General features: G+C 42.1%; 1 protein-coding gene across 7 annotated transcripts in view; it reads left to right on the plus strand.

The window, feature by feature from the left end:
- Mtss1 (MTSS I-BAR domain containing 1) overlaps positions 1-19,839 on the plus strand; it is a 145,488-nt gene that overhangs the window by 13,602 nt on the left and 112,047 nt on the right. For all 7 annotated transcript variants that reach the window (XM_042672883.1, XM_042672885.1, XM_042672886.1 and 4 more), the window contains exons 2-3: positions 8,235-8,296; positions 12,043-12,116. In XM_042672883.1, the coding sequence (XP_042528817.1) occupies positions 8,235-8,296; positions 12,043-12,116 (136 nt within the window). The remainder of the gene's footprint in view (positions 1-8,234; positions 8,297-12,042; positions 12,117-19,839) is intronic.

The following is a 19,839-nucleotide window of genomic DNA, read 5'->3' on the forward strand; positions in this document are numbered from 1 at the left end:
GACCCTGTTCAGTGGGCAAAGGTCAGTAGGCAGATATTTGTCATTCTGGGGAGGCTTCCATGTGCCCTTCTTATGAACCCTTGGGCTCAAGCCAGCTCTGGGTAGCTGTGACAGCCTTCATTAGCCTCCAGTGCCGTCCACGTGATGGCACTGCTTGCCATCCCAGCTTTCAGGAGGCTGAGGCAGGAGGATCCTTAGTTCCAGGACCGCCTGGGCTACGTGGTGAGACCCTGTCTCCAAACACACAAACAAACAAAATAGATCCAGAGACCTAGATGCAGATTGTGCTGGATGGTCAGTGTTGTCCAATAGAACCTTCCATGATGAAATCTAGTGTAGGTCTGTACTGTGGACACATGTGGCTACTGAGCCCTTCAGTGAGGCTAAGGAACAGGATAGTCCATTTTATTTCATCTTCATTTACATTTCAATAGCTAGGGGGCTAGTGGCTACCCTGTTGGGTAGCTCATGGTAGACAAAAACATGCTAACTGGTAGCATGCCTTAAAAACTGAAACAACTTTGAAGATAGGGTGGGTGTATTTGTTTAGTTTTATTATTATTCTAAGAGGAAGCATATCCACACGTCAGAAAACAGTCTGGGCATCAGACCTAGCGATGTGGTTGGAGGAAAGCTTCTTGCTCTGATTTAATTAGAGTCTTAGAGTTACAAATGGGGCAGGCTGAGGGGGATGGCTGGGTAGGGAGCACCCTTTGTGGTCCAGTCATTCTTTGCATAGGCATATTTATTGCTGGTGCACTTGGACAAGTGGGTGAGGGTGGGCGGGCCAGGAAGCAACCATTGATTATCCCTAAGGCTGTCATCCACTTGATGGACAGGGATAATTAGTGGATTAGGCAAGCTCCAATCAGAGAAGAAAAGCCCAGGACTGGTGTTTATGATGGATGGGCTTACCCTAACGTGCCTTTCATCTGAGGATCTTAGGAGCCCTTCATCTTGCAGGCCTGGGTGGGGAAGGGTGGTTTGGAGAGACAAAGCTTGTGACAGGCATTCATGAGCCTGTCCCTCCTTCTGCACTCCTCCTTCTGGAAACTGAGCCATTCCTACCCTGGGCTTGAAGAAACAAGGGATTCAGAGACATTCAAGATGTTTGCCTTGGGTAGGAAGGGGCTGGGCATCTCCCCTGCTTTGCACCTACCTCCCTGGAGTCTGAGCTCATCTAGGTGTACACCTAGAAGAAGGGGAGGGTGTTGTTGCTCACCCTGCTAAGGTTCTCCAAATCTGAGGGAGGGACATGGTGGCAAGGCTGGTGGGCAGCCCAGGAGAAGTTCCAGTGTCCACTGAGAACATAGAGATGAGGTAAAAGTACCCATCATCAAACCACAAATGACAGCGCTCATGAGTCCCCTAAGCTTTCTATTGGACTGTTTTTTACAAAGAAGCTTCCTTTTGTTTTGTGCCTCTGTTTTCTATGGTTGAAGATCCTGACCATTTCTAGTGTGGCACCTATCTCTCTGGGCCCTTGCATTTTGACTGGTTGGTAGTCTTGTTGTCTGTTCTACTTGAGGCACATGTAAAGCCAGATTTGGAGGGTGTCTGATTGTGTCACTCTCTGCAGCCCTGGGTTGGAACCCCAGGCTGGCCTGTCCTCTGGCTGCCTAGACTCTCCAGAATCAGGAACATTTGGGTCCAAATTTAGCACAGACTCTCTCACTACCATCCCCGTGCCTCTGTTTCTTCATATGTAAGCAGCACTTGCCTGTCAGGGTAGCTGCAGAGCATGTAATGAGAGTGTATGTGAAGCTGGAATCCTCAGCAGCAGCTACCTGGTCCCATCTACCTACCAGGTCCCACCTCATCCCAAGCAAAGCAAATTCTGTACTTCTACAAGATCCCCAGGGGCTGGACCTGGAAGTTCAAGTTTGAGAAGTACAGCTATAGATCCTTGGGCCCTGGAGACTATATAAAGTGCTAATGCTTCATGATGCTTGACCAGGTAGCTTGTGTTGCTTGGATTCTTCTCAGCTGTATCGATAGGCCAGCCAGTGGGTAGGACAAAGGCCTTTGAGCTGAAACCCAACTCCCTATATGTAGCCTGTCACCTGCTAGTCACTTTATTCCCAGCTGAGCCTGGTCTCTTGTGCTGTGAGGATCCTCATGGGCCTTTTGAAGTGCCCCTTCTCTAGCCAGGGTCCCTGGCCCCTCTGCTCCCTGGTGGCAGTGTGACAGGGCATTTCCTCAGCTATCTGCAGGTTCCTCCGTCACAGCGGGGCCAGGCTGGGAGAGGCAGTTGCTGCATTATTTATGGAGCTTCGTTCACAGCCACGCCGATGAGTTACACACAGCTTATCCTCTGTGCTGTGTGTGGGATGCCGTTCTGGGCCTTCGTTCACATACAGCCAAGCCAAGCCAAGGCAAGCAACCTCAAGCTGGAATAGCTGGTGCCTGCCTGCTCTCTGTCCTGCATGGTGAGATGTTGTCCCCATGAGTAGAGAAAGCTAGGGAGCTCCCCAGAGCTCCTCCCTGAGGATTGGGAAGGCAAGATTGGTTTAGATGCCGTCCCCTCTTCCTCAAAAACAACAGCAGTAACAACCACCCCACCAAACTCTTGAGTTGAAGAGATTCAGGAAGCTTTTCTATTTCTTTTTTTTTTTCTTATGAAGTAAGAATACATTATTCTTCTTACTTCTTTTTTTCTTATGAAGTAAGATTACATTATTCTTCTTATTTCCCTGAGGGGACCAGGCTGCTGCCAGGAATGTAACCCAGAGGCCAGGTTCTCCTGTCACCGGGCTGGCTTGGACTTTATACTCCTGGCCAGGTGAATGAATCAGGGCCACTCTGGTCCTTCTGCCATCCATTTTTGTGGTTCAACTCTTGATGTTGCCCTTGAAGGCTTCTCTTGGTCCTTGGTCTACTTTGTTGATTGCCAACATTTTTTTTTTTTAATGCTTATACTGGGACTTGAACTCAGGGCTGTGCTTCATACTTTCACTTGTAGTTTTTGTTTGTTTTTGCCTAAGGCTGGTGCTCTAACACTCGAATAACACCTTCACACCTTCACTTGTACCTTCCTGTTGGTTAATTGAAGAAAAGAGCCTCATGGACTTTCTTCCTTGGGCTGACTTTGAACATCGAACATTGATCATTAGACCTCAGCTTTCTGAAGAGCTAGGATCTTTTGCTTCTTAATCCTGGAAGTTACTTCCTCCCTTCTGTCTCACATCTTTGAAGCTTTTGAATTGTCATAGTAAAGCTATTTTCAGGTGGGTAGAAACTTTTTTTTTTGCCTTGACAGAAACTTATAAAAAAAATATGGAACAGCCCACCATCACCTTGCCTTTCAGTTTTAATAACATTTACACATTCTTTTTTTTCATTTCTCAACAAGGAGCTTTTTGTCTTCTGTTCTTAGAAGTTGATTTCTTCTAAGAGAATCCATTAAATTATAGATTAACTAAAACAGGTGGGCCTGACAGTCTTTGATAAATTGTCAAATAGCATTAAGTCTGGAGAGAGCTGCTTTTGGCAGCCTTCTTGTGGCTGAGTGGGTGTTTGTGGGTGGGGAGCTGTGTGCTGTACCCCTTGATGAGAGGGGGGGACCCTCCTTTTGTTGCTAATTTGGTAAAGACTGAAATGAAGCTCCAGGTGGGGGAAGATCAGGACTCTCCTGAGTGGTTTAGCTGTCGCCATTCCCAGGCACAGCCATTTGAGTACTCCACCTTGCCATTTGCTTAGGATGGCAGACAGTTCTTGTTTTGACCATGGGGAACTAACAGTGACAGGTAGAGTGCTTCCTGCCTCACCTGGTTTTGCACCCATGAGTAGGAGTGAGGGAGCCAGGCCTGGATGGAATCATTGACTTAGAAAGCTTTTAGCCAATAAATCTTCCGAATGAGATGGCTCAGAGCCTATAGATTCTGGATCCATCCATTGTCTCTGCCTGTGTCTACCAGCCACACTGCACTAAGCCCCTTTACGTATGACCTCCTTTATTTATTCACATCTCAGTTTTGTTGGGATATAATTTATACATCATGCACTTATCTGCTTCAAGTGTACATCCCACTGGTTTTTAGTGTGTTCACAGAGTTGTACAACTGTTACAACACTCAAAATTGGAGCACTGTCATCACCTAAGACAGAACTTCCATAACCATTGGCAGTCATTTCAGAGTTCCACCTCCTCACCAGCATTTCTCTCCTCCACCCGCTTGGCCCCACACAATCACTTATCTGCTGTGTGTCTATATTTATTTTCCCATTCTAGACTTTTCCTCTCCTATCTAGCTACTATTGCATATCCCTCAACTTCTGGCAACCTCCATTCTACTTTTTATGAGGTCAGCTTTTTTAGGTTCCAAATACATGAGACCATATGGTGTCTGGCTTACTTCATTTGCTGTTAAGTTCTCCATGTTCATCCATGTTGTTTCAGTGACAGGATTTTTTTTTATGGCTTCATAGTATTCCATTGTGTAGGTATACCATACTTACTTTATCTGGTCCTCAATTGATGGACATAGATTGGTTTGCATGTCTTAGCTGTTGTGAAGACTGCTGCAGTAAACATGGGAATGCAGATCTCTCTGTGACATAGAAATGACCCCATCTGTTCTTCACATCAATGCTGTGAAGTAATAATGCCCCCACAAGTCATTTGTCTAGTGTCACACAAGTAAGAGAGCTAAGGTTCAATCCATAAGTTTAGACTGTCAAATTATTATTTCTTTCATGTATTCCTTCAATGTTTAATACGTGTGATTATTGGCAAGGGTGATGAGATTGTTTTAATTATTATCAATTTAAGAAAATGGGCAAATTTTCCCCATCAAATTCCTGGCAAGACTGTGAATAGAATTCAGGGCTTGATGCTGCCTCTCTAGGCCTCTGGCCAATCCAGCACATCTCAATAAACCTGTGTTTCCTTTTAAGTCATTGGGTTTCTCTAGGCCTCCTTGCGTGGGGGTGACAGGTGCTTGGGTGACAAGGGCCCATTCTTTTGTCAGTCTCCATGGGGTCGAAAATTATGCCACCTTTGGCTAAAAGTAGGTATATTCTGATTCATTCTAAGAGTTTTCCAAAGTCTTCCCCTAAGTCTTGTGGGTCAGGAAGAGGGCCTGGCCTGGGTCTCCCATGTCATTTTAATTAACCCTTTAGTTACTCAGATGTAGACGTAGGAATGTTGCTCATCTCTGAGCTTGATCAGAAAATGGTAAGCATATTCATATCACACTGATGGCTCATACCTATAATTCTATTTACTCAGGAAGCTGAGATCTGAGGATCATGGTTAAAGCCAGTCCAGACAGGAATGACTGCCAGACTCTTATCTCCAATTAACCACCAAAAAGCCAGAAGTAGAGCTGTGGTTCAAGTAGTAGAGTCCTAGCCTTGAACAAAAAGCTTAGGGACAGAACTCAGGCCCTAAGTTTAAGCTCAGAAGTAGTAGAGTCCACACACACACACACACACACACACACACACACACACACACACACGAAACAAAATTGGGCATCCTTTTGCTACCCTGATCAGAAGTAGTAGAGTCCACACACACACACACACACACACACACACACACACACACACACACACACACACACACACGAAACAAAATTGAGCATCCTTTTGCTACCCTGATGGTGGCCCTAGCCTTCTCAAGTTTTCATATGTTTCTGCTCTTGGATTGCAGAAACCCAAACACAGGATGGAGGCCAAGTGGTGGGCAACCCTATGCTTGAGTATTTGGTTGATAGCTCTCAGGTAGAGTTGTCATGGTGCCTCTGCCAGGAGCCAGTCAGACAGAACCCCTGTTCTGATGCAGGCTGGTGTCTCATGAAGGTGAAATGGCTATGTACGGGAGGAATGCCCGAGACCTGCTCTTGGGCCCCACAGATCCCAGATGCACAACTGCTGAACGGATAGATGGTAGCTGACAGCGCATCTGGAGCAAACTCAGGGGCTTGGTGGGTTGGAAATTCCTCTTGCAGTTGTTGCCAGAATCTCTAATTTGAACTTAAAAAATTGTAATGTAATGATTTTATTGTTTTCATTAGAATGATACATGAGCCTTCTAAAAACAAAACAAACCGACTCTAGTTAGCCATAGAGGGAAATACAAAGAAGAAAGCAACACCACTGGGTCCATATGTTAGCAGTTGGTAAGACAAGCTTTCTGGATGCCCCTTTGTATGTTTTCAGACAGAATCCATGTCTGTAGGCAATTTCATAGAAACAAGGCATTCCTCCTATGCATGTTGTTTTCAAAATAAAGACTTTAATAATGTCATGTAATAGGAAAAAAGGGAATTGAGGTAATAATACTGAACAGATCACGAATCTATAGGTAATGTTTTCTTTAATAAAAGAAATGAATTTATTTAGATGCCCTGTAAGATACAGGTTCTTAACTGGAGGTGTTTTTGCCCCTTAAGGACATCTGGCAATGTTTAGATATACTGGGTTTCACAACAAGTGGTTAAATGACTTCTGGTCTCTGGTGAGCAAACTAGCACCCCCCCCCCAATACCAACAACTATCTTATAATACAGTAGCCCCCACAACAAGGAATTACCCAGACCAAACTAGTGCCAAGGTTGAGAAACAACGCTATAAGGGTAAGTAAATATTCATGAAAAACCATTAAGAAGGTAAAATTGTATTTTAACTTGGTTGCAGTTCTAGACAGTGTGTGTGTGTGTGTGTGTGTGTGTGTGTGTGTGTGTGTGTGTGTGTGTGTGTGTGTGTGTGTGTGTGTGTGTGTGGACTGGAACTTGACCTTGAACTCAGGGCCTGGGCCTTTTCAAAGCTGGTGTTCTACCATGTGATCTCACAGCTCTACTCTGGCCTTTAAGTGGATAACTGCAGATCAGAGCCTCACAGACTTTCCAGTGGGGCTGGCTTTGAACCAGGATCCTCAGATCTTAGCCTCCTGAATTGGTGGAATCACAGGTGTGAGCCACCAGCTCCTGGTAGTTCTAGATGGTTTTGACTGGATTTTGTAATAATAATAAAAAATTCTCTCCTCATCTTGACAACAAAATCAAGAGGAGGCCTGTGTTACTTTTATCCTGTCATGATTCTTTTTTTTTTTTTTGTCAGTCATGGGGCTTGGACTTGAGCCACTGTGCCACTTCCGGTTTTCTGGTGGTTTATTAGAAATAAGAGTCTCATGGACTTTCCTGCCTGGGCTGGCTTGGAACCGCTATACTCAGATCTCAGCCTCCTGAGTAGCTAGGATTATAGGCATGAGCCACCTCGCCCAGCCTGTCATGATTCTTGACATTGATATTCTCTTCTACTGTCGTCACTGCCAATTGTTGGTGATGGTTCTCTACATAAATGATTCACCAACAAACGCCACATCTCCAATCATGTTTGCCCTTCTGGTTTCTTCTGTGCTACCTCTGGGTGGATTGCTATTCTACCTCAGAATATGTGTAAATCTGTGCCCTGGCTAGAATTGCATTTGCATGTTCGGCTTTGTGTCTTGAGTGCTGTACCCAGAGGAGGAGGAGAGAGAGAGAGGTAATGGGGTTTCTAGGATGCTGAGTTAGAGGAGGAAATGTGCAGCAGGGTTTCCTGGAGAAGTAGAATTGGGTCTGGGATTGGACTTTGGATAGACTTCAAGCAGAAACAATGACTCCCCAGAAGGTGGGAAGTAGAGCTGCATGAACATTCAGAGCAGGACGGTTGGTATATGCTGCCCAGGAAAGTGATGAGTTCTTTGCTGGCTTACATGTGCTGGGGAATCACCTATTGCCATATTGTTTGTATGTGGATGTGAGGGTTAAACCGGCAGCTGAGTGGCTATATTTAGATAACTTTCCAACTCTGAGATCAGATCATGATAATTGAACCATGTTACTCATGCCATGGAGGAATCTTGGTCAGTCTGCTTCCCTCCTTCCTGCTGTGTGGGTCAAAGATGAGACCATCCAAGGTCAAGTTGCATGAGCAGGTGGTTCAGAATGGAGACTTAAATGTTCTCTACATATTAAATTTGGATCAACCATCTACTGACTCACAAGTGTATGTCTTAGATTCTATGAAGATAGTGTCTATAGTACTTGCAAGATTACAGGCACCTAACACATTCTGAATCCATTCTTCAACCAATAACTGCTTGTATAGTCTGGGTAGTGTATCATAGGCATTGCAGAAAAAGCATCTACAGATTCATCCTTGCATAATTGGGATTGGGTATTTTGTTCACATCATCATAGATGTCTATCGCAGTGACACTTACTGATGGCTTTTTCTTTTTGTAGGGGAGTTATCCAGTTTGGGAAGATTTCATAAACAAGGCAGGAAAGCTGCAGTCACAGCTAAGGTAAGTAGAAGCTTATGTTCTACCACACAAGGATGGGGTAGAATGGACCAGATATAAACTGTGCAGTTAGTTTTGGAAACATCACATCTAGAGAAGCACACGTGGGTTCTGATTGACACTACCATTTATGAGCCATATGTCCTGACCCCTAATTCCTAGATGTTAAATTGGACTCCTATCTGTTTTGCTTCCTTCTGCAGAAATTTTGAGAGTGATACATATATATATATATATATATATATATATATATATATATATATATAAAATATTCACATAGAAACTTATATGGTGTTATTTATTATATATATTTTATGTTATTAGTGGGATATGACCTCAGTATCTGGGCCCTGTCCCATAGCTTTTTTACTTAAGGCTGGTGCTCTACCACTTGAACCATATCTCCATGTGTGGCTTTTTGGTGTTTAATTAGAGATAAGAGTCCCATGGCTTTTCCTGCTCAGGCTGACTTTTTTTTTTAAATAGCTTTGAGTTTTCATAAGTATACATCGCAGTAATTATAACAAAAATCATTCTCCCCAAAATTTTCCTTGTGCTCTTGTGAAGTCATTTCCTCTGCCCATTCTCAGTGAAGTCATTTCCTCTGCCCATTCTCAACCCCTCACAAACATTGATCTTTTTCTGTTGCATGATTTTTCTCCTGTTTATGGGTTATAAACATTATGGTTTTTATGGTTTGAATGCTGGATTTTGTTATATTCTTTTGCTAAAGTTAGGCATTGTTCAAGGGTATGATTTTATATGGAACCAATTTGATTCTTTTAAGGTTTTTTTTTTGTTGTTGTTTTGTTTTTTTGTGCTGGTTCTGGGGTTTGAATGCTGCAAACTTTCCTGCTAAGTCTAGTGATCTACCACTTGAACCATAGTTCCCCTTCTGACTTTTTTTAGGTAATTGGAGATAAGAGTTTCATGGACTTTCCTGCCTGGGCTGACTTTGAACCTCAATCTTCAGATCTCAGTCTCCTGAGTAGCTACAATTACATTTGTGAGCTACTAGCACTTGATCAGCCTGACTTTTAACCGTGATCCTCAAATCTCAGCCTCCTGAGTAGTTTGGATCACAGGCGTGAGCCACCACATTCATACTTCCCTTGTGTGCCAGGCATATGTTAATTTGTCTTGATCGCACAGCCCCATGAGGTAAATGCAGTTGTCAGTCCTGCTTTACTGATGAGGAAGTAAAACTTAATATAGCCTTATCCCCATTAGTATAAGGTATATTTAATGTTTTTTTTTAACCAAAAAACATAGAAGCACATGGCTGAGAGTAAGTGTTTAATTTTGTATGAGGATAAAGTTAATACTGCAGAAGCAGCATATATGTGTTGATGTATTGAAGCTGAAGCACTCCTTTGCTGTAAGTTTCTGGATCTTGCTCTGTCCCCTTAGAGAAGGCCGAGATGTCTTGTGTCTCCTGTCAGAAAGTGCAGTACAACTGTCATTTAAAAGCTCTTAATTCTTCAAAATTGACTACTATCCTAATTTGCAGTAGAACTCCAGTGACTAATATTCAAGGCACCTCTACAGATGGCTCATGAAATCTGGGTGATTGGCACTGAACTGAATGAGAATAAATCCAGCCATTGTGTCAGATATTAATTGTAAATCAGAATAAGCTATTTATAAATCCCAGGATGTTTGATAAAGCCAGCGTTTGCATTTGGTGTCAACTCTTTAAAAAATAGATTCAGTCTGTGTGTGCACGTGTGTGTGCACATGCGCATGAACTTTTTTTTTTTAATTTGAACATAATTTTTTTTTTGTTCTCCTGGAAAGAAGAGGCCTCATTTGAAGTTGCTCCTAAGGAACCACTTCTAGTGTCCTCCAAAAACCTGTTATTTTATAGCCACTGTTGCTGTTTTTAGACTATTTCTTTCCTTTTTCTTCATTTCTTTTCTTTTTTGTCGATTGTGGGGGCTGAACTCTGGGCCTGGGCGCTGTCCCTCAGCTCTTCAGCTCAAGGCAAGTGTTCTACCACTTGGGTCACAGTGCCACTTCTGTTTTTTTTTTTTCTGTTTATGTGGTGCTGAGGAATTGAACCCAGGGCCTCATGCATGTGAGGCAAGCAGTCTCCCACTGAGCCAACTTCCCAGCCCCTCTTCCTTTCTTTCTAGTCCTTATTTTCATTCTTCTTCAACAACACTGCTTTCTTAGGAATGCTTAGTAGAGACCAGATTCATAGATGAAATACTTGAAGACTGGCATCAGCTCTATGTTCCATTATATGGCCTTTGAGATTTAGATGGGGGCCTGTTGGTTTGGCCTAGAGTACTCTCTGCACTTAATTGCTTGACATCATGGGTCATAACTAGGAAGCTGCAGGCCACGAAGTGCTCAACGCGTGTGGTAGTCCTCAAGGGATTGTTAAGAATTTAAAAAAAAAACACAATTTTTTTTCTAGGACATAATGTGAGGACAATACTTTTCTCCATTCTTGGTTTTTAGGAATTCAGATTGTGAAGTGAAAGGGAATCCTAGGGTTGGAAGAACTACATCTTAGTTTCATCGTAGTTGGGAATTGTAGAGACAAGGTGCATTGCCAGACGCTTTTCCTTCAGATGGTTGTATTTACCATGCTGCTGGGACATAGGTCACAGCTCCAACAGGAACTCGTGGTTTTCCCAGCGCAGTCTTCCTTCTTTACAATGAATTGTTGAGCTCCATAATCTCTTCCCCATTTGTGTGAGTGCATGTATACATACGTATTTATTTTCCTACTCTAAAGTTAATTTCACTTGTTAAAAAAATATATGTTGCAGGGAGTTGGTGGCTCACACCTGTAATCCTAGCTACTCAGGAGGCTGAGATCTGAGGATTGCGGTTCAAAGCCAGCCCGGGCAGGCAAGGCTGTGAGACTCTTATCTCCAATAAAACACGAGAAAAACAGAAGTAGCACTGTAGCTCAAGTGGTAGAGTGCTTGCCTTAGCTGAAGAGCTGAAGGACAGCTCCAGGCCCAGAGTTCAAGCCCCACAACTGATAACCCCCCCCAAACCAAAAAACAAAAGAAACATATGTTATTATTTTTTGTGTATTGTGTGTGGAGGGGTGGGGTCTACTGGGATTGAACCTAGGGCTTTTTTACCCAAAACTAGTGCTCTATCATTTGAACTATAACTCCACTTCCAGCTTTTTGCTGATCATTGGAGATAAGAGTCCCGTGGACTTTTCTTTTTTTTTTTTTAATTTTATTTTATTTTAATTGAGAACATACTGTACAGAGGGGTTACAATTACATGGGCAGGAAAATGCATACATTTCTTACCAAGCATTGCAGCCTCCTCCTTTGTTTACCCTTCACCTCCCTTCCCAGCCTCCCCCATCCCCCCCACCCAATCATACCCCCCCTCCCCCTCCCACCGTCCCGTGGACTTTTCTACTCAGGTTTTGAACTTCAATCCTCAGATCTCAGCCTCCTGAATAACTAGGGTTATAGGTGTGAGCCACCAGTGCCTGACTTTTTTTTAACAATTATTTTTCTTCTTCATGGAACATGAATCTTCCTCGTTTGTAGATTTTTCCAGGTGGTCATTAATAGAGTCAGGCCATTTTGGGGTGTAGAGCACTGGGAAAGAGCAGGGCCAGCAGGCCATTGGCTATCCACAGGCAGCTGAATCATCTCTCCTGGAAGGCTGTGTTCACTCCACAATGGAGGTCTTAGCCCTTGAGCTGTAATGAGGTTGCCAGTGTGACACATTCCTCATGCTTTTGTTATCTGTTTACATTGTAGGACAACAGTAGTAGCAGCAGCTGCCTTCTTGGATGCCTTTCAGAAAGTGGCCGACATGGCCACCAACACACGTGGTAAGCAGATGGCGGGCTGCCTTCCAGCACTAACTAATCCCAGCATGTGGGCTCGTCCCCATGGGTGGCTTCATAAGAAGATACAGCTTAAGTTATCACAGCTTAGCTGACTCATAGTTTTCATTTTTTTTAAACTGTGGGGTTCCACATATTAGAAGTTGTGACTAGTTCCTTAGATAAGAAAGCACATGGGAAGATGAATTAAAAATAAAGAAAAGGAACTGTTGTTGTTCCTGCCTGTGGTAGCCTTATGTGGTTCTAATCACCTTAATGATCTGCTAGGGGTAGAGCTATGAGCTTTGCCTTGACTTGCACTTCGCTTTCCACCCCTGGCATAGGCTGTCCTACCATCTTTCTGTGGAATGGGAAGAACTAGAGATGAACCATAGTCATGTTGCTGGGCTCCCATCAACAAGGAACCCTATTGTAATAAGTACAGGATCTCCTGTGCCATATCTTTTTATATGTCTCCCCCATCAGACTGCGGACCCTCTGAGCTAGAGACTATATTTTCTACGTCTGAACTCCCCCCAAATGGAGTACCCAGAACATAATTGATGTCTATTAAATGAACAGAAGGAAATGACTGAACTGTTTTAGTGAATACAAAGATATTCAAAACACATGAAAGGAATAAGTAGAATATGTATAGTCTGGACTCAGCTCCATCTTTAGAATTTCAGCATTACTAGTGATGTAGGTGATCCCTGTAAGAGGTCTTTCCCTCTCATTCCAATGCAGCCTCTCCCTTCTGAAGTGTCTTTTGCTTGCCTTATACTTCTGAGTCTCCTCACTGCTATTCATAGCTTCATACCTGTTCTCTTCATTGTCATAGTGACCCTGAAAAGTTTGGGTATTGGGAGCAAGTGATGGGATTGTTTCCAGTTGCAGGAGAGTTTAGTTTCTTTGAAACACCCAGCAGTTACCTCCAGTGGGTGTCTTTAGATATCTTTTGGCCATAGTGGTTATTAATTAAGTATTCGAATGGATTTATGTGGAGGGTGGTATGTCAGAAACTCCAGCTAACTCCTTTTATTGCACTATTGTCATGGGACCACAAAAATCAATACATTATTCTACTTGTCCTGGAGGGGGTTTGCAATTGAGTGGGGAGAATGTGATATGTAACTAAAGAATGTCAATGTGCAAGTCATGTGTGTGGTATGGTAATAGCGGTAGATAAAGTGCCAGGGGAGTGCAGAAAAGTGAGCAATTAACTTGGCTTGGGGAATTGGGGATGTTTCCTCAGGGGAGACACTATTTTTCTTCCTGTCTAAGATGCCAGTGGTATTTCTAAACATTCCCTAGGAAGGTGTGACAGAGATATCAGAGCTGTGGTTTGTCCATCCACAGCTTAGCCAGTGGCACAGCTCCTAGCCAGTATCATTAAAAATTTTTTTTTCAGAAATTATCACTTAGCTTATGTGTCTGTTAAAGCAACTTAAAGAAAATCTAACCCCAAAGAAGAATCTAGCATGCAAGGCAGTGTTTACCCTGTTAATGAATGGTCTGCTTTAATTTTTAATTTTTCTTCTAACTCAGCAGTGTCTGGGATTGGGCTTATCAGCCATATATATATATATATATATATATATATATACATATATATATATATATATATATATATATATACTTTTTTTTTCCTAGAAGGCCCATCAGACTATACCTCCCCCTTCCCACCTGGGGTTTGAATTCAGGAAGCTAGGAGCTGTCCCTAAGCTTCTTTGTGCTCAAGGCTAGCACTACCACTTGAGCCCCAGTGCCATTTCCAGCTTTTTCTGAGTAGTTTATTGGGGATAAGGATCTCACAGACTTTCCTGCCCTGGCTAGCTTCAAACCATGATCCTCAGATCTTAGCTTCTTGAGTAGCTAGGATTACAGTGATGAGCCACTGGTGCCTGGCCCAGAGTATATCTCTTTAAAAATTCTTTTCTAAAACGCAGTTCCATTATTGTAAAGAACTTTAGATATGTGGTGGCCTTTGTATTTCTGAGACAATGGGATTTATGCTTTTGAATTTTACTCTTTATTATTGGGTAGATCCTGAAGGATGGACTAGAAAGGTATTGCCTGATCTTATATCATTTCCTGTGGTAAAAACCCAAGTTTCTGAAGATACTGCTTCTAGGGTGGTTCTTGGTGGGAAAACTGGGTAGCCTGGAAGTGCTCACAGCTCAAGGGTAGGAAAATAGCAATTACTTGTGGGAAAAGAAACTGGAAGAAGCTTTCTGAATGGTGATGGGTCTACTGTGCAGCAGCATACCAGAACTTCTAAATAGAACTGAATAACCACAGATCAAACTTTTCAGGTCTCTGCCTTCCCTCAGTTCTGCCCAGCCTCTGGTATTTACCACTCTACTCTCAATTTCTGTGAGATCACATTTCTTAGATCTCATGTAGAAGAAGTGAGATCATGTGGTACCTGTTTGTCTGTGCCTGGCTTGCTTCATTTAACATAATGATACCTGATTCCATGAATGTTACCACAGATACCAGTATTTCTTTTTTTTATGACTGAGTAGTATTCCATTGTAGTATTCCAGAGTTTATCCATTGATGGATACTGATACATGGAGGGGGACGACAATATGTCTTCGACATACTGATTTCATTTACTTTGGATTTATATCTGATAGAAGGACTGTTGGATTGTGTGGTAATTCTTTTTTGGAATTTTTTTGAAGAATCTTCATAATGTTTTTCCATAATGGACACACAAATTTACATCCCCACCAACAATGTTCAAAGGTTCTCTTTCTCCACATCTTCACCATGCCTCTTACCTTTTGTCTTTTCAATAATAGCTGTCTTGTTGTGGTTTTGATTTGCATCTCCCTAGTGATTAGTGATGCTGAGTGTTTTTCCCTGCACCTGCTGGCCATTCCTCTGGCTTCTTTTGCAGTTATTCCTAAGCACATCTTTTCTGGGCAAGTATCCAGAATTAAAAGCTCACACATTTCTGGTTTCCAAAATATTAGCATTTTGTATTGTTTCCTAAGGGAAATCGCTCCGAAGCATCTTTGTCCTTTCCAGCAAATCTTTTGCAGTAGTTATTAAGAAAATTTACTTGGAAAATAACATCTATATTTACTTAGTCACTAGACACTAGAAGGGAAAAACCAGTCTAGTTAGTATGTACTTATGTTAAACAGAATGTTGAAAGATATTAGAACTCTGTTCATTGGTTTCCAAATAATGTGTAAGTCAGCTGTTTATGTATCTTTTGATGAGTAATTCAACTATAATGGAATTTGAGTATATCAGTACTAGATACAGTCCCCTATTTCGTTGGTTTTATATTCTAGAATGTATATATAAGTTGGGAGAGATATCAAAGTACACCCCTTTTTCTGGATTGTTGGCCAAAAAGAGTTACTTGTAAGCATTAGCTCCACATAAAATCCCACGATTTGTGGGTTGTCATGCTTTTGTCAGTGTTACTTAAAAAATAAAGAAAAATTCAAGAAGCAAAGCAGCATGGCCTGTGTTGGGAATAGGAGTACCACACGTTTGGTGTGAGCTTTGAGCTGTCAGTGACTTGCTTTGTGTTTCACTGGAGGACAGTGTACTTCATGCTACCTGAGTCAGCATTGGTTTTGCCTGGCCACTGCCTCTCTCACTTGCGTCATCAAGAGTCTTTGAAGAGCACAGTGCTGTGAGACTTGCACTTTATCTGCCTCTGTGTGCCATTATAATTACCTTTATAACTTTGAAAATTTATCTTAGGGAGGGGTTTAAGGGTTTAAGAAGGAAGGAAATGGATCCCAAGCAAGCTATATCATCTTTAATAACCCCACGCTTTTAAAGTATAGTGTTCTACATGTTTTGCATATAGAGTTTTCACCCCTTATATGCTAGAGCTATATTCTAGGAACCCCATCGATGTCTGAAACCTATATACTTAGATTTATACATGTACACATACACACACACAAACTCACACACTCACTTATGATAAAGTTTAATTCATAATTAGCAACAACTAATAAGAAAATAGAACAATTGTAATAATATACTATAGTAGAGATTATTTTAAGCCTAATGAATTTTTTTCAAGATTTCCCATTTCATATTTTGAGACCACCTTGACCATGGATAATTGCAAAGTGAAGCTGTGGATAAAAAGGACTGCTGTGGGGGCTGGGAAGGTGGCTCAGTGGTAGAGCGCTTGCTTTGCATGTCTGAGGCCCTGGGTTTGATTCCTCAGCATCACATAACCAAAAAAAAAAAAAAAAAAAAAAAGCTGGAAGTGGCGCTGTGGCTCAAGCGCTAGAGCGCTAGCCTTGAGCTGAAGAGCTGAGGGACATCGCCCAGGAGTTCAGGCCCCACGACCGGACCAAAAAAAAAAGGATTGCTGTTAAGTCTTTTTGTTCTTACACAGCCTGTGGAGTAGGTGCTTATGACCTACTTCCACTTAAGTGGTAAAATGGGGACCTAGGAAGTATATCTAAACTGACCAGGGTCACACAGCTAGTGAAATGGCACCACAAGTTAGGCCATTAAATAGGGCTTCTCTGAATAAGGAATCCCTGGACTTCATATGTTTGCTTTTAAAGCTTATTTGATCTCAGATGCATTAATGAAGCAATTCATGCAAAACTTAGAAAATGACTAGGTTGGAAGTTGAGAAGCCTGGGTTGGCTGTGGGTATGCCAGCTGGGTGCCTTATACATCTCTCTGGGTTTTGATTTCTCACCTGTAAGAGGACACGGGGCCTTATATGATCCCAAGAACTCTCTCTCTCTCTTTTTTTTTGTGGCTCTAATAATCTATTAAGTGTTGCCTTAGTCTTGTTAAATTCATGAAGTACATATGAAATTGGGCAGTCTGATTTTCCTTTCCCATGTTATCTTTGGAGCTAAATAAAATGAAATAAAGTTTCATTTTATTTTTATTATTTTGTTCTCTTTTATTTAAGTAGTTGTACAAAGGGGATTCAACATGTCAGTTTATGAGTACAATGCATCTTGATCACTGTCATCCCTTTCATTGTTTTGCTGTCAGGACACAGGAAGCAACATTTATTGGAGAAAAATGGGTAAGGGAGGGTTAGAAAAGTAGGAAACAGAGATGGGCATTTGGGTTGATTTCAACTATGGAAAAGGCTCCTCCCGGACATGGAGAAGGTGTGTGGTGGTGCAGGTTGAAACTGTGATGGCCATTAAGGGTCACACTGTACTTGAACCCATAATCATGGATCGCCAGGGTGGTTGAAGAAAATCTCTATGACTCATGCTTGGTAAAGCAAGCTTGAGTCTTTAAAAAGTATACATGTTGTTAGTGTTACATTACATATTTTCAGTGTGCATTTTGGTAAGTCACTCATTTGCATATCTGGTGACATCTCTTTACTATGCAAGCAGTTTGTTTTAATACAGGTTTCTGTAATTTGGATGAAATCTGAGGATCTCTGATGTTTAAAAGCTTCCCGGGAGACTGTTCTCTGGCAAGTTTTGTTTGTGTTGGCATATGACACCTTGTGCCATTTTACCATGATCCACCTGTCCAGTGGCTTCTCCTCTCAGCCCACCTCTCCACGCATAGAGAATCACTAACTGTTCCTAAACTCACAGGACCACTAACCCTTGTGTTTGCACTTGTGCACGGCTTAGAATTCCCTTTCCAGGATGCCTCTGTGCCTCTCTATATGCTGAGAATCTGCTGCTTGTTTTCCAACAGCTGTTTGAAAGCCTCCTGGCCTGTGAAACCTTTGTCTTCCCACAGGAAGTGCACAGGGTTCTTCTGTAGGGCTGTGGGGCATATGCTGCTATTGGAGCCATTTTCCCATTGCGCTGCTCTATGAAACTCCAAGATAGGTACCAGGTAGGTCTTCCTTTCTGAGAAGCCCAAACCCCCAATGCTGTGGCAGGTGTACACATCTGTCTTAGCAGGTGCAGATATCAATGAATGAGTGACCAAATATGCATGGCAACTTCCATGCTCACAAGGCCCATGTAGATCCTGATAAGGAAGCTTGTCTCCTCTGGGTGCTTGTACAGAAAGCCACTTGGATGTCATCTTAGTTGGATTCCATTTGAGGGTGCAGAATTTGAATCTTGGTGACCCCTCCCCAAGGGCTGCAGTGGAATGTGTGTCTTCATATTTCATTGTGACTAGAAAGGGCTCAATTCTTCCTTGAGGAGTTCATGGGAAGGGCAGGTGGGTGGAAGGTGGCCTCCTGTGCCTGGCCAGGTGGGAGAAGGGAAGGAAGCTTCCTCTGTAGGACAGAGAGTGCTGAAAGTATTTTCTAAGCTCCAACTACACTGGTTCTGTTTACCCCTGAGTTTTACTTTAACCAGCTTCTTTAAGATTTCAATAGTTCTTAACCTCTGAACAGACTTTGCTGTTCCAGTTTAGAACACTTTCCTGTAATTAGAGCCTCACTATTTCTACTTACAAAGCTCTTTAGCCTTAAAGTGGAAAAAATTTAATTAAAAATTATTAAAATGACCATTCTTGTAGACCTGGCTTTGAACTGAATATTTTTGAAATACTACCTTAAAAGAATGTGGTCAAATTCAACCATTTGATTAAAGAAAGGTGTAGAATTACACTCCACCTACCTGTGGCCATAGATCAGAAACTGTCTTTGTGTTCTTTTCTGCAAGTTCGGCTTCATTATTCTTAGTTACTGTCCTTACTGTTTTCACTGGAAAGAGCTTGTGGGAATCAAGCTTGATTGAAATTTTTCTTCTAAAAACTAAGCTTATTGATTCAAAAGATTCAAGGGTAGTATATTAATTTTTATAATGATTTTTCTCAAGCCAGAGTTTTATTAGACAACTTGAGAAATAGGAAACTAGCATAAAACACCTCTCCATTTTTTTTTTTTTATCTTCAATACTGAGGATTTAGGACTCTAGCCCCCAGCCCTTTGGATTTTGTATTTTATTTCTGACATAGGGTCTCATTAACTGGACAGACTGGCCTTAGACTTATTTATATACCTCTCAATTAACTAGGATTATAGACATGTATTGTCACGTCTAACTGTTGGGGTTCATTTTACCTATGGCCTACATATTTCTGTCATGGAGGCTCCTGGGCTCTGATTTTCCAGAGTGTGTCTCATTATAGGTACCCAAGAAACAATTACTGAGTTGCTAAAACATTATCATAAGAAACACTTCCTGTTTGCTCACACACAGAGGCCAGCAGCTGCAGTCTCTAATATGGTATGGATATAGGGAATGCTGGATTGAAGATGACTAGAAAAACTACAGAGTTTGATTTTGGGGTTGTGAACTTGACCTCCTGATGTTGATTCTCATGAATTATTCTCAGAAAGCCTTAAGCATGTTTAGCTCTGCTGGTAGTAATTATGTTTTTAAATGTCTCATTGTTGTATTGAAGGTGGTTGTGGAGAGTAAGAACAAAGCTTTAAAAATAAATTTCTCACTGCCGTGGATCAACATGGGAAAGGGTCTGGGCAAAGACAAAGTGGTTGTACTCTCCCTGCTTTTTTTTAAAATGTGCTTTGCTCTTAGTTGTAGATCTTAGGCCAGGACTTGCATGTTCTGAAGGGCTGATAGGGGTGAGTCTGCCATTTTAGTTTGGGCCAGGCCCATTCTGTACAGTAGAGTTTCCTTCAGTGTACGTGCTACCCAGTATAGTAGCCACTAGGCACATGCGACTAGTGAGCACTTAACTGTGGCATGAGTATCTGAGACTGGATTTTTAATATTTAAAAATCTTAGTGAGCCATCTGATGTCACAACTAGCT

Source organism: Dipodomys spectabilis, unplaced genomic scaffold (genome assembly GCF_019054845.1).
Source record: "Dipodomys spectabilis isolate Male_0828 unplaced genomic scaffold, ASM1905484v1 ptg000783l, whole genome shotgun sequence".
NCBI classification, from domain to species: Eukaryota; Metazoa; Chordata; class Mammalia; order Rodentia; family Heteromyidae; genus Dipodomys; species Dipodomys spectabilis.